Below are 19,281 nucleotides of genomic sequence, written 5' to 3'. Positions count from 1 at the left end.
AAACAGGAAAATAATGACAACATAGTCTTCATATTGATTGCAATCGTTATGTATCTCTGAAAATCCCAAATTATTAAAATTACGAGTCTGAAGTGCTGTACAGTGGTGCCCCGCTTGATATTTACCTTGTTAGATGAGGAAATCGCTTGACAACTAGTTTTTGTGATCGCTATTGCGATCGCAAAATGATGATTGAATGGGGTTTTTTTGTTTCACGATGATCGGTTCCCTGCTTCAGGAACCGATTTTTCGCTTAACGATGATCAAAACAGCTGATCGTCGGGTTTTCAAAATGGCCACGCGCTGTGCAAAATGGCTCCCTGCTGTGTTTTAGGATGGATTCCTCACATTACAGGCACCGGAAAATGGCCGCCCTATGGAGGATATTCACTGGACGCTGAGGTATTTCGCCCATTGGAATGCATTAACCGGGTTTTAATGCATTTCAATGGGCTTTTTACTTTCGCTTGATGGCGATTTCGTTCTACAGCGATTTTGCTGGAACGGATTATCCTTGTCAAGCAAGGCACCACTGTAATTCCTACTTCAAATTCTGAATTCCAAATTGCGTGTTCCAACAAAAAGAGGTGCTTCATTTCTACTTTAATTTTCATTGTTCATCTTGATGGTTTGATTTCTTTCTAAACCTATGGCTAGGTGATATCTTTATTTATTACTGTGTGCCCTCATCAAATTGCTTCTTACTTACAACAACCCTAATACCCTGTTTCCCTGAAAATAAGACCTAACCTGAAAATAAGCCCTAGTATGGTTTTTCAGGATGCTCGTAATATAAGCCCTACCCCTAAAATAAGCCCTAGTTAAGTGAAACCCCGCCCTCCACGCTTGGGCAGCAACCAGAAGATGATGACAGGACTGTATTTGAATAAACGTTGATTGTCGTACATGGGGGGGGGGGAATAAAGCATCCCCTGAAAATAAGCCCTAATGTGTTTTTTGGAGCAAAAATTAATATAAGACCCTGTCTTATTTTCGAGGAAACACGGTAAATTTTTCAAGGTATGTCTGTGAGATATTCAAGGAGTGGTTTAACATTGCCACTCCTCAGGGAGTTTCCACAGCCCCGTGGGGAATTGAACTACGATTCACTGAGTCCTAGCATTGTACTAGCTCCTACACCAGGTTTTGAAGCCTTTATTAACAACTACCAAATATGCACAAAATTGGTCTGGCTTCTAAGATTTCTATTTGCATAGAGAGGTAAAGAAGCAGGGAAAAGCCAAGCTGAAGTCACCCTGGTGGGAATCATAACTGAAAAGAATAAAAAGCCCAAATATACACTCATGCTTAGAAGTGTACGGTGGCTTTCTATTCTACAACTGCACACCTGAACATAGGACTGTGCATAAGGCAGGATGAACAGCACCACCCAGTGGAAATTTTATGCGGTATGGCTATCAATCTATGACAGAAATCTTCGTCAATTATATGTGCAGACCTTTGCACGCAGAAAAGCCACAATTTCACTAAGAAACGATACTCTTTTTATATAATGGGCACATGTCCTGCATCATCTTAGATAAGCATTCCCTTTTCTCTTTTACTTGGAACAAAGCACACCTCTTTGCAATTATTTTAAATACCTGTAATCCAAAAAAATAAAAGATCTGCTGCTCAATTAATTGGGGACATTTTTAGACAGCCTCCAGCACTTATCTGATATATCCCCGTTGATTTTATGTAGCTTCATAGCATACAGATGCCATCTGTGAACAACTTTCAGAACCGTTTGTTTTAGCTGATATTAATTTATATGGATATTTATTTCATATTCCTGTCCAAACCTCTTCAGGTATATTAATGTTTAAATTCATTTGGCAAAATGCTTTGCCTCCCCTGCCCTCACCATGTTCTTTCTCAATGACACATTTATATACTAATGACGTCAATCCTATCCTTTTATTTTTATCTTTTCAGTACACGGTGTTGTTCAAATTCTGTTAATGGTCTTATAGGGCCAGATTTTTTATATAACTGTATTGCAAAGCTCCTTATTTGCTTTATTTGTAGCCAACTGGTTTCTTATTTGCCTTGTCTTCTCTTCTGTTTGTCTAACAGCAGTTGGTTGCCCTGATTCAAATAAATCCTTAATTCTATATGTTCCAATTTGCTTTTAAAGTCCAGAAACAGGTTAGAGAAATAAAGAGTAGCTGGAAGGTCATTGGATTGCGATAAATCCTCAGAATAACTCAAGTAAAACAATGTATTGGTCTTTTGGAAAGCAACTGTCATGTGTCATCAGGGCACATGTGACCACAAGTGACTAACTCTTTAATACCACTAACTCTATCATTATATTGTGTAAATATATACAGTGGTGCCCCGCATGACGATGATAATCCGTTCCATAGAAATCACTGTTTAGCGAAATCATCGTCATGCAAAATCTGTTTTCCCATTGGAATGCGTTGAATCCCATTTAATATGTTCCAATGGAGAAAATACATCGTTGTCCCGTGAAGATTGCCCATAGGGAAGCCATTTTGCAAGTGCCGATCAGCTGTTAAAATGGCTATCCTGCGAAGCATGGGTCCCGAAAACACAGGGAAGCCATTTTACGAAGCCGCCGATCAGCTGTAAAAATCGTCGTCTTGCGAATAAACGGTCCGTGAAGCACGGACCAAATCATCGTCCAGCGAAAATCCCCCATTGGAATCACTGTTTTGTGAATCACTATAGCGATCACAAAACCTCATCGCCATGCGGATTCGTCGTTTTACTAGGTCGTCTAGCGAGGTACCACTGTATACTGTATGTCATGTCATTACACAGCTACAACAGGTCCTTTGTTCAGGTAGGCCTACTCTATCCTAGCTGCACACTTCAGCAGGCTGAATATGGGATCACACCAGAACTTTTAATTTTAACCATCCCAGTCTCTCTTAATAGCCACCTTCCCCCACATTTACAGCCTGAGCTTCAGGAAGGTACTTTCAGAATCCCATGACGGAGCTTCAGAAATTAACCCTGAGTCTGTGCTACTCTCGGAACAGCATGAGAACGTAAGAGCCCTGCTGGATCAGGCCCTCATTCTGCAAGACGGGAAGCAGCAAACATTTACCTGGATTATGTCTGTTAATTTATGCAACCCAGCCGTGTTGGTGAATATCCCAGTACCTAGAGAGGGAGAACAAACAAGAGGGAGAGAAGTAAATATGAGTGATAAAACGTTTTGATGTGTGTCAATTAGGGGTGAATAAGAAATTTGCTCCATGTACATTTTCATACAGAAATATCAATTTCACATTTCCACAAATTGCTGTCAGAAGACAATATATCTCGCCTCTGTCATCTACAGATGTGCAATATTTGTGAGGTGTTTTAGATGCCAACAAAGTTGAATATTAATTTCAAGTTCACAAATACTGGCAAATATGCTTTAGTATAAGGATCTGTATTGGGGATGAATGTCTGCAAAAAGTTTGGATTTCTGGTAAACATAGAGGCTGCCAGGTTTTCTGATCAACCGTATCTTTCAGACGGATGAAAAGGATTTGCAGAAGTTCAGAGAGATTCCTTCAAATTGGGGGAATACACTGTTTCCCCTAAAATTAGACCTAACCTGAAAACAAGCCCTAGTATGATTTTTCAGGATGCTCGTAATATAAGCCCTACCCCAAAAAATAAGCCCCAGTGAAGGCAAACCCCGCCCTCCACCACTGGGCAGCAACCGGAAGAAGATGACATGACTGTATAAAGCATTTTTGAAGCAAAAATTAATATACCCTGTCTTGTCTTCGGGGAAACATGGTACATATTAAAATGACTAATGTGGTTCAATGTAAACAAGCATAAAGTTATGCAGAGGCAGAGGGTGGATGTAATCCCAACTTCCCAACAGATGTTCATGGCATCTAAACTAGCCAGAAAGGGGATGCTATTATTATGGACAGGTTGTTGAAAATGTCAACCTAATAGGAAAAAAGCAACATTTCATATTGGAGATTGATTAAGAAATGTATCCAAACAAAAACCTACCCATATCACACAGCCATTCTACAAAAGCTATGATGCAAAGTACACTTGAAATTCTGCATCCAGGTCTAATCACCACTCTTTGAACAACATGGGGTAGACAGAAAAGGTGTTGGAAAAAGCAAAAACAAGGTGGCCAGGGGAACTCACAAAGGTACAAGGCCTGTTGCTTTAACAGAGATTCAGATCCAGCAGGATGAAAACAAGAAACCCTGCAGTGAAATTTCAGACCACAGAAAGACCTTTGGGTACAAAGAGGTCCCTTGGAAGAGGATTATGATTCTCTTGGGTCAGAATTCTGGCCTGCAAGCTACAGCCAACCCTCCAAGCCGTTCTCAGTGGCCTCCCAAGGCTTTTTAAAGACAAAAGCATCAATGCTGCAATTTGTGGCTTTTCTGTTAATTACCCATCTCCATGTTTATTTCCTGGAATGAGACTTCTGGAACTAACAGAAACAACCCAATCAACAGAGGAGCCACATCCTGGGAAATGAATATAGCAACTGAAAGCTTCCATACAATTAAGATACTAACGGACAGGGACAGGGACATTTAACAAAAACCAAAAGTGGTAGTCTACCTTTAACTATGAAGTAAGTGAAACCACACTAAACATATAGAAGCTGCAAGACTGACCAGAAAGCTGCATCAGAGTCCTTTAACGGGGGAAGCCATTAAAGCAACAGTTCTGTTGCTTTTTAAAATCTTTAACATATTAAAGCCTTTGTTAAAGCTTTGATTTAAATGAGAAACCTTAACAAAACCTTGTTGCAAACTTATTATGTCTTAAAATAAAAGGTAATAAAAGCACAGCAAATTAATCATTGTAACCTATGAAAATTTCTATTTAGCTATTGGGGTTCAACATTAAGAATTAATTAGCCAATTTGGTCACACCACTCAGACTTTAGCTATTTTCTCAGGAAGTGCAAATTTCAAGATGCTGGAAAGCCTAAATAATGGCCCTTGAAAACTTCTGATCTGCCCATTCCCACATTAGGTATACAAAAATTAATGTGATCTCTCAGGTAAGCTGATCCTAAGTTCTTAGGCATTTTAAAGGTAAAAGGTTACTTTAAATTCATAACTGAAGTGGTCCAGGAGCTGATTCAGCTAATAAAGCAGACATCTTATGGTGCAACTGCCTAGTCTCAGTTAATTCTTCAACTAATCCTCATTTTGGATCAACTGCATTTTCTCAGCTGACTTTAAAAGCGGACCCATGGATCACATCTTGCAGTCAATTGAACGGGAGGCTATTACAACAGTAGTGACTACAGCCGGGTTGTTTCACTCCAGGGGGGTTACAGCTGGCATACCTGCTCAAACGGATCAAGGGGATCTCAAGTCACAAAGGTTGACCTCAGCCTCCAATGACAAAGATGGATCAGTTAGCAACTCAGAGAGCGCACATGATCCTTTACGGCAGCAGTGGGCAAGTATGCCCTCCAGATCTAGCTGGACTACAACTACCATCAGCTTCATCCAAAGCAGTGGAAAGGATGCTGCAAGTCACAACCACACTCGCCTACCCCTGCTTTAAAGGAAATTCATTCCTATTCGTTACAGATAACGTAACCCTGCATTCTCTCAAAATACAATATTATTTCCAAACTTTCTCATGCCTCACAATTTTTTCCAAACAATGAAGAATACACTTACGGCCTGTTAAATATTGCACAATTTGTTCCAGCGAATCGAGGAGAGAACTTTGGGTTTGGTAGGTGATCTGAGCCTTTGCGAACAGTTCAAATATGTAGCTGTAAAGGCAAAGAAGAACACCTGATCTTCAGTAACTCAAACAGCTGGATTAAAACTGCAAGAAAATGGGTTCACTCTAAACATTCAGACATGGAGGTTTTCAAGCACAGGTTATAAACCAGCTATCTGTCAGGTATACTTCAACTTTTAATCTCCCAGAGTACAGTGAGTTGGACCAACGGCTTATCGCACTCTCAGAACTGTAGAGGAAAAGCTAGCAGCTAGATTTTTAAGTCTCCATAAGGATGAGGGCTAATTTACTTTTTAAATTCAAAACCAAAATTCCTATACGAGACGTGGCAACTTGACTGAAGTCAAGGGACTTAGTTTTATTATATGATAAACATTTTCAACACTTCTTTCAAGGAAGGATCCTTCCTGCTACAGTGGGGAGGTTCATAATTCTGTTACACCTATATCTCACATTTACTCCACACATGCTCTCCTCTACAACATCTTAGTAATTGTGTGGGACAGGTGAAGTGATGGCAAAAGGTATTTCATGACCGAGGAGAAATCTGACTCCTAGTTTAAGCACTATTCTTTCCGGAGCCCTGTATAATGTCCAGCTAAGGTCACTCAGTGAATGCCATAGCTGAACAGAAGTGTTAAAACAAACCTCATTGGTCCAAGTCTAATCCTCTTCCCTGTTGCTTGGAAAAACCTTTGCAACTTGAAATTTCCTTTGTCTGCAACTCAACTGCTTGTTTGCATGAACAACAACTGAAGAATAGCCGGCTATTTGCACCCACAGGCACTCCCCTCCCATCTTCAACACAAACAGTATAGTAGGACCATAGTATTCACAGAATCAGTATCTGATGATTCACTTATTCACTATCTGAAAATATTAAAATAAAAAAACCTCATAAACATGGATTAACTAGCATTTCCAGGGTGTATTTACCAGAACTGGCCACTAGAGGGAGCAAGGGACAACACAATTTATAGTGTTCTATATACTTCTGCATTTTTTGGCATTCGCGGGGAGGGGGGGAAATAATTCCTCATGAATACCATGGTCCAACGGTACTACAAAAGACAAGCAGCACCACAAATGTCTGAAAACAAACACACAATAATAATTTTTTTAAAAAAACGTGAACTCAAGAGAACTGTTACAATCCCTGGAACATACATTCCATCTTTAGTAAGTCCACTTCCTGTTGGTGGTAGCTCTACAGCATCTATTTCATTTTCCAGTTGAAGAAGAATCCCTTTAAGGCAAACAAAGAGAAAGTGAGGGGAGCACAGATGTGGCTGGTAAAATCACCATAACGGGAGGGCCATTGTTTTGAAAGATTTTCTGGCCAAAATGTTCTGTGGATCCAATTCCGGAAGCGAAGTGATGGGTCGGCTGAACTGCTCCATTTATGCTGCAAGGCTATCTTGGAGGCTTGGTTGTTGAAAAGTAGGATAGAATTTTTTTTTGGGGGGGGAGCGAATAAACTAAATTACAGCTCAAATCTCTTACCCCACCAAATCTTTAAAATGGTCAAAGGAGTCATGCAAACTAGGAGTGGAAAACACAAAGAAATTCTTGAGTTTCTGACTGGCTTGCTAGTATTTTTTGGGGGGGCGGGAATAGCCAATCCTTGTTTAAGGAATTTTAAATGGTAATTTCTAGTTCTCATGGGTGAGGACACTGATAAACTTAATTAAAAAATTAAAGGGCATATGAAAGAAGGTTCACTAACAAGCAACACGAAGTCCGATCTCTGTATGTTTGCTAATTGTCACACGAAGGGCCTTTCCAAGAGATGATGAAAGATGCTTGTATTTGTGGGCAACGCATTTTTCAATAAGAACACTACAGACCAAGCAGAGCTGAAGTCGACCTGTGGTTTGCCATCTGCTAGAGTTATAAAAATGATATGCAAATTACATTTAAAGGCAATTAAAATATGCAAACGAAGATAAGCTCCCTAGCTCAGGATACATAAACATGAAGCCTCCTTGGTATTCAACAAGGTACCAGCAAATTGGCTAATCGTTCTCATCCACCATGGATGTTTCACTCAAGCTACTGTTTAGGAATCTACATCCATGCTTGTACATTTTATTTCCATAAATGCATGAAAGAAGCCGCCAAACGCCTCCGTTTGGGCTCTTTGAACAGTGTTCCAGACTCAGTTTTCAGTTACTGTCTCAGCTGACACTTAATTTAAGCGGCACAAACAAGGCATCAATCAGATGAAACCCGACATATAGAAAAGTCATCAGCTACACAACCCTCCCAGTTGAACATCAAGTGACTCGTTCCCAAAGCCCGTTGTAAAACTGCTCTACAGAAAAAGGTGAAACTAATACTTACTCTTTATCTTTGCTATGTCTTCAAGCTCCATGTTTAGACCTGTTTCAGGGAAAAAAAACTTAATTTGTATTCATTCTAATCTTAGGCCGGGTCCCTGTCCTCCCGGCTGTCCAATATTTCCTCCTCACACTTTCAGGCATCCATGTGGAAGTGAGTATCAAAGCACACACTAATGTATTTTTTCAAACTACAACCCAAGCGTGCCCCCAGCAGCGTGCTTCCTGGGTTTTATTTTCATATTCTAGGATCTTAGCAGCAGAGGGAGGAAAGAGGGCACAGGAGGGTGCAAAGCACTGTGATGGGGAATTTACAGACTTGGCCCCCAGACTTTGTGCTCATCAGAGGAGAAAACCACCATTTCACTTAGACCGCACATGGTCTTCAAGACCAGTGGGCCAATGACTCACTCTCAGCGAACAGCTTGGAAGGTGAACAACAGCATGCAAAACTAGAACTGCCGTTGATTGGCAGACCCTGGCAGAGGGGGCAGCTGAGATGAAGTACGAAGGAGCCGTATACGATGGCTCAGGATACTTCACGAAGGGTGAAATCCACTAAGTCCTGGCTGTTAAGTGGTCAGACAATCAGCAGCTGGTATACCGATGCAGGCCCTTCAAAAGGTGCCCTATGACAGCTCTACTGTCAGTTCCCCTCCAAAGATCACTGTGTAATCTTCTCATGTTTTTTGTAAATAAAGAAAATAAGGAAGCTAAAGCTAGCAAGAGAGGAGCAAGGCTTTAATCGAAAGACATGTGGGAAGATCACTCCTTCATAAGGTCCAACACAGCCGCAGGTAGGATGTCACTTAATAGAGGAACTAGAAAGGAACCATGGGGAGAGGATTTCCCAGAAGAATCTGGGTGGTCTCCGTGAGACAAACAGGGTTCTGGCCCTTTCGTCCGATATAACACCCTAACACATGGGGCCCAATTTCCTGGTGCACACCAGTACCTTTCCTTCCTCTTTCCCCAAATCGCTCGCCCCCACCGGGAACCTTCTGTCTACAGCCCGTACCGTTCTCTCTACTTTTGTCATCAAAAGGACCGCAAAGGATGACACGAACAATAGAAGCCTGCCTCCCTCTAGAGCAGGGGTCCCCAACCTTTTTAACCCCGCTGACCAGTTGGGGAAGGCGAGGCACCCGCCCCGCACTCGTGCACATGTGCGAAGGAGTGGGAGGGTGCTCGTGCAGATGGGTGTGCTCGTGCACAAAGGGCGGTGCGGCACTCGTGCGGGCACTCACACGCATGTGCAAAGGGCAGGGCAGCGCTCAGGAGCACTGTCATGTGCAAAGGGGCTGTGCGGGGGGAGTGCGTGCGGGGCTGGGGGGGAGATCTGTCTCCACAGCCTGGTCCAGCTCAGGCCACGGACCGGCACTGGGCCGCAGACCGGGAGGTTGGGGACCTCTGCTCTAGAGGGTTTATTATACCTCTGATTTATGGCCTGCTCTTTGGCGAACAACAGGTAGAGATTTTGGGATGGGATTGTTTCAACAGCCCACCAGGATGCAAGACCCCTGTTCTTCCTCTTAAAAAATGAGGTAGCAGAGAGAAAAGGGGGCCTGTTATCCCTTCTGCCAGGGGTGGGTTGGAGAAGGGTAAGCACTGGACTGAGAGGACAAATTCACATTGTTTATCCACTTTTCCTCTGTTTGGCATGTGAACATGTGTGCATTTTAAAATGAATAAAACAGCATGGGAAGGGGGGGAGAACATCCTGTTCTTTTTCATTTCATTCTAACATCTCCTCCTCCTTACCTGCCCCTCCAAAAAACTTTTCACATCCAATTTTTAAAAACCCAAGTCATAAAAATCAACATTACATGGGCTGATTGAGAAACAGTATAATACATTTGATTTTAGGGGCAATATTTTAGTTTTTCATTTACCTTAAAGTACACACAGTGCTCTTCCAGAAAACTCTAGCACACTGCTCTGCAAAAACCTCACCAGCATTACCCCAAACTACGTTACTATAAAGCACTTCTGTGTTTTCATCCTCTCTCTTCTCTTTCTACAGGGGCTTATAAAAAAGAGGCACCAAGAGGATTTTGCTCGGTGTCCCTAATTTATCAACTGCCTAGCAATCAAACCAATCTTCCTAAAGATTAACTGAAGAACCACAGCATCACATCCAGAGCAAGCAGCCGATAAAATCTTCCCTGTACTCTATCCACTACTGATGGATTCAGACAATCTACCCGAGTTTCCTTGCTCTGTGCCGAACTGAAGGGTGAATTCATTCTGCTGAACTTTTTTGGTTTGTTCTTCCAAGACAATGTTGATGGCATCTACTGCTGAAGCCAAGTCGTAAGGAGTCAAGTCAAATGATGCCATCTCTTCGCATAATCTCTCCTAACAAAGAAAACAAAACATCGCATTTGTATTTTAGAATATTAACAGCACCAGCACACGTACTGTCAATATAGCACTGACACACAAAACCAATTGGATGAGAGAATAGGAATACTACCTGCGCTGGAGGGAGTTACACTCCCCCTGAAAACTCAGATCTGCAGCTTCGGTCTACTCCTGGATTCATCCCTAAGCTTGCATGCCCAGGTCTCGGTGGTGGCCAGAAGTGCATTTGCACAGCTAAAGCTGGTGTGCCAGCTGGGCCCACTCCTTGACATGTCGGACTTGGCTACAGTGACACATGCCTCAGTTACATCCCGTTTGGATTACTGTATAAGGGGCTGCCTTTGAAGACAGTCCGGAAACCTGAGCTGGTGCAAAACTTTGCAGCCAGACGACTGACTGGGGCCAGCGACAGGGAGCCTATGACGCACCTGTTACAAGAACTGCACTGGCTACCAGTCCGTTTCTGAGCCCAATTCAAAGTGCTGGTCATGACCTATAAAGCCCTCTACAGCTTGGCTACCTGAAGGACCGTATCTCCCTATATGCGCCTTCTCGGCGCTTAAGATCAGCAGAGGAGACGCTCCTCTCGGTCCCATTGCCAGCACAACTGATGGGAACACGGGAGAGGGCCTTCTCGGTGGCCGCTCCCAGGCGATGGAACGCTCTCCCTCGGGAGATCAGGATGGCCCCTTCCCTTTTATCCTTCCGAAAAAAACTAAAGACCCATCTCTTCAGGCAGGCTTTTAAGAGTTACAACTGAATCCCTGAACCCCATTTTAGCAGATAATTTTAATCTTTTTCATGTTTGCATGTTTTAATCCTTTAATTTTATTTTATTTTATTTTGTTTAATTTAACTTTCAATATTTAACTTACTGTGTCTTTAAATTGTGTGAATTTTAATGCTGCGAGCCACTTTGGGTCCCTTGTTGGGAAAAATGCAGCATATAAATAAAACTAATAAAATAAAAAATAAATAAATCTGGGAGGATCAGAATCCACTGATTCACTCATCTGCTGGCTAAAAATAGTAAATTAAAAATCCCAGAAACACAGATCTACAGTATAGGTATTTCCAGAGGGTAGTTACCAGAACTAGAGAAAATGAGAAACCATGCAACGTGTCCACTTTGTGTTTACTACGTGCTGATATGTTTTCCAAGAGTACACATTATTCTCTAAAACTAAAAACAACCTATAATAATGCTAATTTTCAAAATGATAATAATTTTCAAGTAACTGTTTAAACAAAGAAGATATGAGCAAGAACTAACAATGATAGGGAAAGATGAAAAATGCTTAATTACCTAATGCAAGTTAGAATGAAAATGATCTGCTCTGTAAACTGGACTATGCATATTTCCAGTGACCTTGTAAAACAGCACCAGGGACAGCCAATTTGGAAGCAAGACAAGTTGTCTGGAAGAAGCCCAGATCTCTGCTCCAACAGAACTGCCTGGCCGCCTCCTTCAGCTCTTACCTGTGTGACTGCTAGCTTTCTGCCTTCTGCAGGCAGCAATAAAACCTGAAAAAACACAGTATGCTAAAGATGACCTCAATAGATGACGCAAATCAAATTAGACTGTGCACCTAGGTAGTCCAAGAGCCTTCAATGTAGACTTTGTGGGCAATAAGGTCAAACACAGCCGATAAACAGTGATGTGCCTTAAGAACTACAGAAGCCCATAAGGTTGGGAATTTCTTTAACAGATAGACCTCACAGACCACTGAATGATGACAGGAAGCTATGCAAATTCCACATGGCAATGGAGTAAAAAATGCATTTCCCTCTGTGAAGAAGCCATACCTCTGACCCCTCGTCGTCGTCGTTTTTGTTCTGAATATTTACATTCTGTTTGACTCAAAGTTGAGTCTCCAACTTTTTGACACCAGTGATTCTTTTTTTGAAGCAACCAGCTAGAATTATTAGAATTCTAACATGGAGGTGGGGCTAAAAGTAAAAAAAGAAGGAGAATCATCGGCTGTGGTTTTACTTACCACATTGTGAGCTTCGTCAAGTATGACTACAGTTCCCTTTAAATCTATGTTGTGAGCTCTTCGACTCTGTTGAGAGAGAGAGAAAGAAAGAGAGGCAGTGGAGCAAGAGGGACACTTCATTCTTCATTATTTGCAAATACCTGGAAGCGCCTTCTGTGACAGGGCCATCTGACAGGTGGCACAAGTAACATTTTGGGCCGAGTAGCCATTGATCTTTCCACCAATTTTTATGCCAGCTGGGCGACACACACACCTCAGGCTGTCACAGGCACCACTTGAAGGACCTTTTTTTACATCTAAAATCCTTGCCACTATACTTTGGTGCCACTCGGGAAGGTATTAAACTGCAAGAACCACCCCCTTCCCAAAACTTCCTTTCAAATATTTTGGGGCTGTTCCTTTTATTCTGTCCTAGCTAGAGCCTCCTTTGCCCCAAGACTGGTATCACAAATAATTCAGGTGTTCTGTGACATTGTAAATAAAACTCTAATAAAGTGCAATTTCCCATGACATGAGTGCATTTTCCTTCATTAGCAATATGGGCTTTCTATTCTTAAAGGTAAAGGTTCCCCTTGACATTTAATCCGGTTGTGTCTGACTCTAGGGGGCGGTGCTCATCCCCGTTTCCAAGCCATAGAGCCATCGTTTGTCCGTAGACCGTTTTCCATGGTTATATGGCCAGCGCGACTTAGGCACGGAATGCTGTTACCTTCCCACCAAGGTGGTACCTATTTATCGACTTGCATTTTTATATGCTTTCAAACGGCTAGGTTGGCAGAAGCTGGGACGATCAACGGGAGCTCCCTCTGTCACGTGGATTTCAATCTTACAACAGCTGGTCTTTGACCTTGCAACTCAGAGGCTCCGGCGGTTTAACCCGTAGCGCCACCACATCCCTTTTCTGTTCTTAGTTCCACATAGAACAAATAGCAAGGAGAGATTGGTTCAAACAGGACTTTTTTATTTAGGGAATACAGATAAATACCCTGTTTCCCCCAAAATAAGACCTAACCTGAAAATAAGGTCAGGATGCTCAGAATGTAAGCCCTATTCAAAAAAATAATAAGCCCCAGTTAAGTGAAACCTCGCCCTCCACCATTGTGCAGGAACCAGAAGAAGAGGACATGACTGTATTTGAATAAATGTAGATGGTTGTACAGGGAAAAAAAATAAACATCCCCTGAAAATAAGCCCTAATGCATTTTTGGAGCTAAAATTAATGTAAGACCCTGCCTTATTATCGGGGAAATACGGCAGAAAATCGTGTTTGATTGCCTGAACCAATCTCTCCTCATTATTTGTTTTATATGGAACTAAGAATAAAAAACCCAGATTATAAATGAAGGAAAACACACCTATTCTTTTAATCCATATCACTTATATCCAAGTACCTATTAATATGAAGCACACAATCTGGTAATGAGATGCTGCGGTGATTATGAAAGAACAGCTTCCTAGGCCTCAAAAAGATACCAGGTGTATACCAGTATCATCTCAGTGTATCCTGAGATGAGGCCTCAGGTAGTTGTTAGTACTTCCTTCAGCATTTATTTGTTTAAATTATTTCACCCTGCCTTTCTTCTAAGAAAGGACCAAAAACAGTTTACATCATTAAAACACTACATCAAAGTTAAAACAGTGAATTATTCAGATCTTAAACAACTTAATAACATTATTATTTGGTAAAGGTCCATGGCTTTTAACTTCCCTGTCCCTCAAACCTACTATGCCGACATTGCTGGACTCAGAACAGGAAACAGGATCAAGTGGCTTTACTTGATAGTCACAGAAAAGAGAACTATAGCAGGTGAGATATTTCTGGATTGAAATAAACTGCAACTACCAGAACTCTCCCCTGTATGCGGAGCCCACTGGACGGCTCAACAATCCAAAGAATATTTATTTAACATGGTTGTTGTGGGTTTTCCAGGCTGTTTGGCCATGTTCTTAAACAGTCCAGAAAACCCACAACAACCATTGGATCCTGGCCAAGAAAGCCTTCAAGAATACAATATTTAACATATTTGGAAGGATGAAATTAAACAAGAACTGCTACACAATTACTTTCAGTATCAGTTGGTAAACAAAACACAAATTTTCTTAATTGCTAGATGAATGCTACTGAAAAAATACCTTACTCTTTCTAGAAAAGAAATACAATACAAAAACATTTCCAGTTCTCAGAAATCAAAATGCTAGAGAAAAATTAGTGTAAATTGTTCTGAATGAAACACCACACATATCCATATTTTCCCCCGTGCAGTAAGTGTTTAAGTTTGTAATGTCATTGCCTGACATGCTAAGTATTTTCCCTTTACAGCCGCAGCCGTTAAAATCCTTTTAAAATACGCAGTAAAACAGACTCAAATATTTTTTTAAAAATATACACCACGTACCTTTGAGTCCAGCAAATAGTTATAAGGCATAAAAATGATATCTGCTTGCTGCTTCAAAGTCCGGGAGAGATAATAAGGGCAAACTCTGTTTAAATACAAAGAGAAAAAATATACACGCAATGCATTAGATCCTGGGTCATTTTTAATGAGGGTTTTAATAAGGGTTTCTTGTCAGCTTCCCACTGGCCTATGAGATTTTAAAGGCAGATCAGCTCGTGCATTTACAGGGGCCCTCTTCTGTTCCCTTTAATAAAAGAGAATGCTGAGAACAAATCTTTCACAATGCAATTCCCACAAAACAGATATGGGCAGAAATGCTGTAGGAAGGCAAAGCTGTAAAATACTCAGTTGCATCTACATGGACCAAACTTCCAGTCAAGGAAGTAATCACAAGACAGAAGCAAAGCCTGAACGGAAAGAGGCCTCTCTGCAATGAAGCACTGAAAGGAAGCAGGCTCATCCATCAGTTCTTCCATCATTACCCATTTGTTTTATTACCCATGAAACAAATATCTGTTTTGTTAATCAGGTGTTTAATGGGGCAAAGATGAATTGTTCACTGTTTAGAAATTACGGGAGGCATGGATTTGGTCTGATCATTCTAAAAACCAAAAACCATATCGCTAAGCAAAACAGGGGACCTAAAATTGTCATCGCTAAGCGAGGCAAGGTCCCGAACATCGCTATGTGAATTTTCCCCATAGGGAACATCGTCTTCTTACAACACATCCCCCCAAAATACCAAGTCACCAAAACAGGAGTCCCACCTTTAAATTCTGAAAGTGATTTTTTTTTTGAAGGGGGTGGTGGATTTTCTCCATTTCAGTTCAGCACTAAGCCTGCTTTCTTTTGAGGCTCTCCTCTACAGCTATACAGACTGGAGGAGAATAGTTACCTGTGTTTACTTCCATTTTTAACAAGATCTTCTATATCCATGATGGGGTTTATTAGCTCTTTCTCTGTGCTTTTCTCTACGTGGAGAACAAAAGCGATATTATATAAATTATAAAGCAGCCAGTCAGCAAGCACCTTGAAAACAATGCAATGACGATCAGGAGCCAACGGCGAATTCTCAAAAACAAATCCTGCCAGACTAACTGTAAGAAGGGGGGGGGGGAGAGAGAGACCCTCTCTCGGGAGTACTGTCCCTCCCACCAACCGCTGAGAAAGAGAGCCAGACCCCACCAGTTCCCCCACCCCGGAAGATGAGACCTCCTGGACATGACCCGGGGAATTTGGAGGGAAGTTTGAATGGACTCATGATTGCAGAACCCAGGATTACTTTGGTGGGCACGGGAGAAAAAAGACAGGAGATAGTGGAGGAGGGACTGGGGGATATATAGAAGGAGGAAGGAGAGTTGCCAGTAGGCCGGGAGTGGATCTGGGTAGCCAAGGGGTGGGCAATTAATTTCTTGGGGGGGGCACATAAAAATCTGAACTATGTTTGGGGGTCAAACCAACTTTACTTAAAAATAAAATGAAACAGTGATGTTATTTTTGTTTTTATTTTAAACTTGTTAATCTTCACAAATACTAAAGAGGTTTTTTTGCAATATGTTAAAGATAAGCAACTGATCAACTTTAGACAAAAATGGTTTTGATGTTCAAAACTGTCCTCGGGCCGGACAGAAGCGGCTTGCGGGCCGTATGTAGCCTTCGGGCCGCACTTTGCCCATTTCTGGAGTAGAAAATCCATGGACCGGAAAGACAGGGAAACTGTGGGTCCCCAAGGAAGAAGCAGACGCACGGAGGCAGCGTGAGTTAAGCCTCAAACCTTCATATAGGGGAGAACGAGAAACTAAGGAATGGAGGAAGAAGCTGACAAGAGGAAAGAGAGAGAGGTGAAAGAGATTGAAAGGAAAGGCTAGAATGGAGGATTTGGGAGGATCAGCAAAGGGGATTCCTGGAGTCCTGTGGGAGACTGGGGAACCCCCCCAGGGAGTATGACTGGGTGGACGTTCGAGAGGAAGATACAATCCCCCTACTGGAAGGAGAAGAGGGATTACTACTGAATGCTGACTCCCCACCAGAGTGGCCCGGGCCCTGGAACAGCCAGGGTAAAAACCCTTTCAAAACAGATGATTGGAAACAACCCCCCTTCAGACCTGTTGTCAAAAGAGGAGAATGTCTGGAATGCTTTTGTTGACACTGGACTGTTGTTGAATACCCCAATAAATGTTATCCCCATTTCTAAACCGAGGAGAGTGGGTGCGTTCATTGACAAAGTGTTGGAGCAAAATACTGAATCCTCACACTAACCTTATCTAATTTTTTTAACAATCAAGTAACACCCTGGTAGAGAATATTGTAGAAATGTTGTAAGGACATCATTGTGAGAAAAGAGGCAGGCAGGCAGGCTACCCTCCCAGTGGGTGTGCCGTCCTCTTCCCCCAGAAGTGGAGAGCTATGAGAGCATGAGGTCCCCCAGAGAGGCAGGGATCCTGGCTATCAAATTGAAGTCACCCCCACAAGCGGAAGGCTGGGAGTGGGCGGAAAGCTGAGAGGCTCCCGAGAGCCTGGGAAAGGAAACACCAACAAGAGCCTGCAGCCAGGGACCAAAGGAAGAAAGCCCAGGAATGGAGCCAACAACGAAGGAAGGTATTGCTCAGTGAGAAGAAAGAATGGGAAGAGGAAGATATACAGTGGTGCCTCGCAAGACGAGCTCTCAAAATCGTGTTCAATGCATTTCAATGGGGGGAAAAATTCACCAAAAATTAATGAAGAATCAGAACAAAGCCAAATTAAGTTTGCACACATTTTAGAAGGTGCACTAACGATTCCAAGCATTTAAAACCATTTTTGAACCTTTTAAGACACACTTAAAATTGCAAAAACATAACACCGCTAAGCAAAACAGGGGACCTAAAACTGTCATCGCTAAGCAAGGCACGGTCCCGAACATCGCTACGCAAATTTTCCCCATAGGGAACATCGTTAAACGGAGCGCAAAATCGCTCCAGAAACCTCATCGCTACGCGAATACATCGTTAAACGAGGCAATCGCTATGCAAGGCACCACTGTACAACACTGTCGTTCTACAGCGATTTCACTGGAACGAATTAACGTCATAATGCGAGACACCACTGTACAAGGAGGAGTCAAGAGGAAGGAGGAGGAAGATGCTGAGGAGACAAGGGAGCCAAAAAGAGAGACCCAGCAGTTAACCGAGGGCTGGGCGTGGGTAGAGAAAGAGGGGGCCCTGGTCATGAGAGCTAGTTAAGTTGATGATTCCTTGGGAGGAAGTGGAGGCGCAAAGACAACCCCCAGGTAAACTTTCATAGTGTGCGTGGGGGAGGGAGAACTAAGGGAAGAGGGAAAGCCAGAGAGAGAGAGAGAAGGATTCTAGCTGCTGGTAAAAAATATCCAAAGAGGATGGCGGGAGTGGCAGAGGGGAAGAGGGGGAGTTCCCTAGGGATTGGAGAAACAAAAGGGGAAAGACCATGAAAAGAACCAACTTTAGAAGGAGCCTGGGCACCATACCCTGCTATGGCAGCCTGAGTGAAGCTAGATGCCAATCCCTCCATCTTCCCACCGACAAGCAGAGGTTTGGTGGAGTTCTCCAACAGTTGAAGGGATGGCTTTTGATGTTGTTAAGGACAGTTTGTACAAGTCCCATCTGTTGATGTTATAAGAGGAATCCATACAAGAGGTGGTGGAGCCAGCGCTTCTTTTGTTAAACAAAGATATTCTTGTTAAACCTGAGTACTCTTCATCTGGACCATAGAGAAGGCTGACCACCGAAGAATTGATGCTTTTGAACTGTGGTGCTGGAGGAAACTCTTGACGAGTCCCCTGGACTGCAAAGAGAACAAACCTATCCATTCTGAAGGAAATCAACCCTCATAGGCATCCTTCAGTCTCGAGAGACCATGGTAACATGCTCTAAATTGAGGAATGTCCTCTCCAGAGCATGAAGCCTGGGTAAAGTAATAAGGAGGATAGGCTGTTACCCAAGGAGCAAATCCCCCCTCTCCACATTGCTGAAATGGTCCAATGGAAAGGCAAGAGCCAATACAATTGGTTCCAGCAACGTCGCAGGAGTTGGCAGAACGAAACTGCCTTCGGGACTCCAGCTCCGGATTTTGCCTTTAGGTTAACTCCTGAAGCCTTTTCCACGAGTGGATATAGCCACAAGGCAGTGGAGGTTTGAAATCAGAGTTTTCCTTCTCCTAGATGGGTTGCATTTCAAATCAACCCTGAGTGCTCACTAAAAGGACAGATCTTGAAGCTGAGGCTCCAATACTTTGACCCTCTCATGAGAAGACTCCCTGGAAAAGACCCTAATGTTGGGAAAGTGTGAAGGCAAGAGGAGAAGAGAATGACAGAGGATGAGATGGTTGGACAGGGTCACTGAAGCTACCAACATGAATTTGACCCAACTCCGGGAGGCCATGGAAGACAGGAGGGCCTGGTGTGCTCTTGTCCATGGGGTCACGAAGAGTCGGACACAACTTAAC

At 42.6% G+C, this 19,281-nt stretch overlaps 1 protein-coding gene across 11 annotated transcripts in view; it reads right to left on the bottom strand.

Moving 5' to 3' along the window:
- Window positions 1–19,281, bottom strand: part of RTEL1 (regulator of telomere elongation helicase 1) — a 95,446-nt gene that overhangs the window by 63,800 nt on the left and 12,365 nt on the right. For all 11 annotated transcript variants that reach the window (XM_078391966.1, XM_078391965.1, XM_078391972.1 and 8 more), the window contains exons 7-14: window positions 15,719–15,794; window positions 14,824–14,908; window positions 12,428–12,493; window positions 10,271–10,424; window positions 8,071–8,109; window positions 6,895–6,973; window positions 5,658–5,755; window positions 3,083–3,138 (exon numbers count right to left, since the gene is read on the bottom strand). In XM_078391966.1, coding sequence (XP_078248092.1) covers window positions 3,083–3,138; window positions 5,658–5,755; window positions 6,895–6,973; window positions 8,071–8,109; window positions 10,271–10,424; window positions 12,428–12,493; window positions 14,824–14,908; window positions 15,719–15,794 — 653 coding nt within the window. The remainder of the gene's footprint in view (window positions 1–3,082; window positions 3,139–5,657; window positions 5,756–6,894; window positions 6,974–8,070; window positions 8,110–10,270; window positions 10,425–12,427; window positions 12,494–14,823; window positions 14,909–15,718; window positions 15,795–19,281) is intronic.

Source organism: Pogona vitticeps, chromosome 4 (genome assembly GCF_051106095.1).
Source record: "Pogona vitticeps strain Pit_001003342236 chromosome 4, PviZW2.1, whole genome shotgun sequence".
In the NCBI taxonomy this organism is placed as follows: Eukaryota; Metazoa; Chordata; class Lepidosauria; order Squamata; family Agamidae; genus Pogona; species Pogona vitticeps.
Note: the sequence above shows the minus strand (reverse complement) of the source record. Positions and strands in the feature narration are given on the sequence as shown.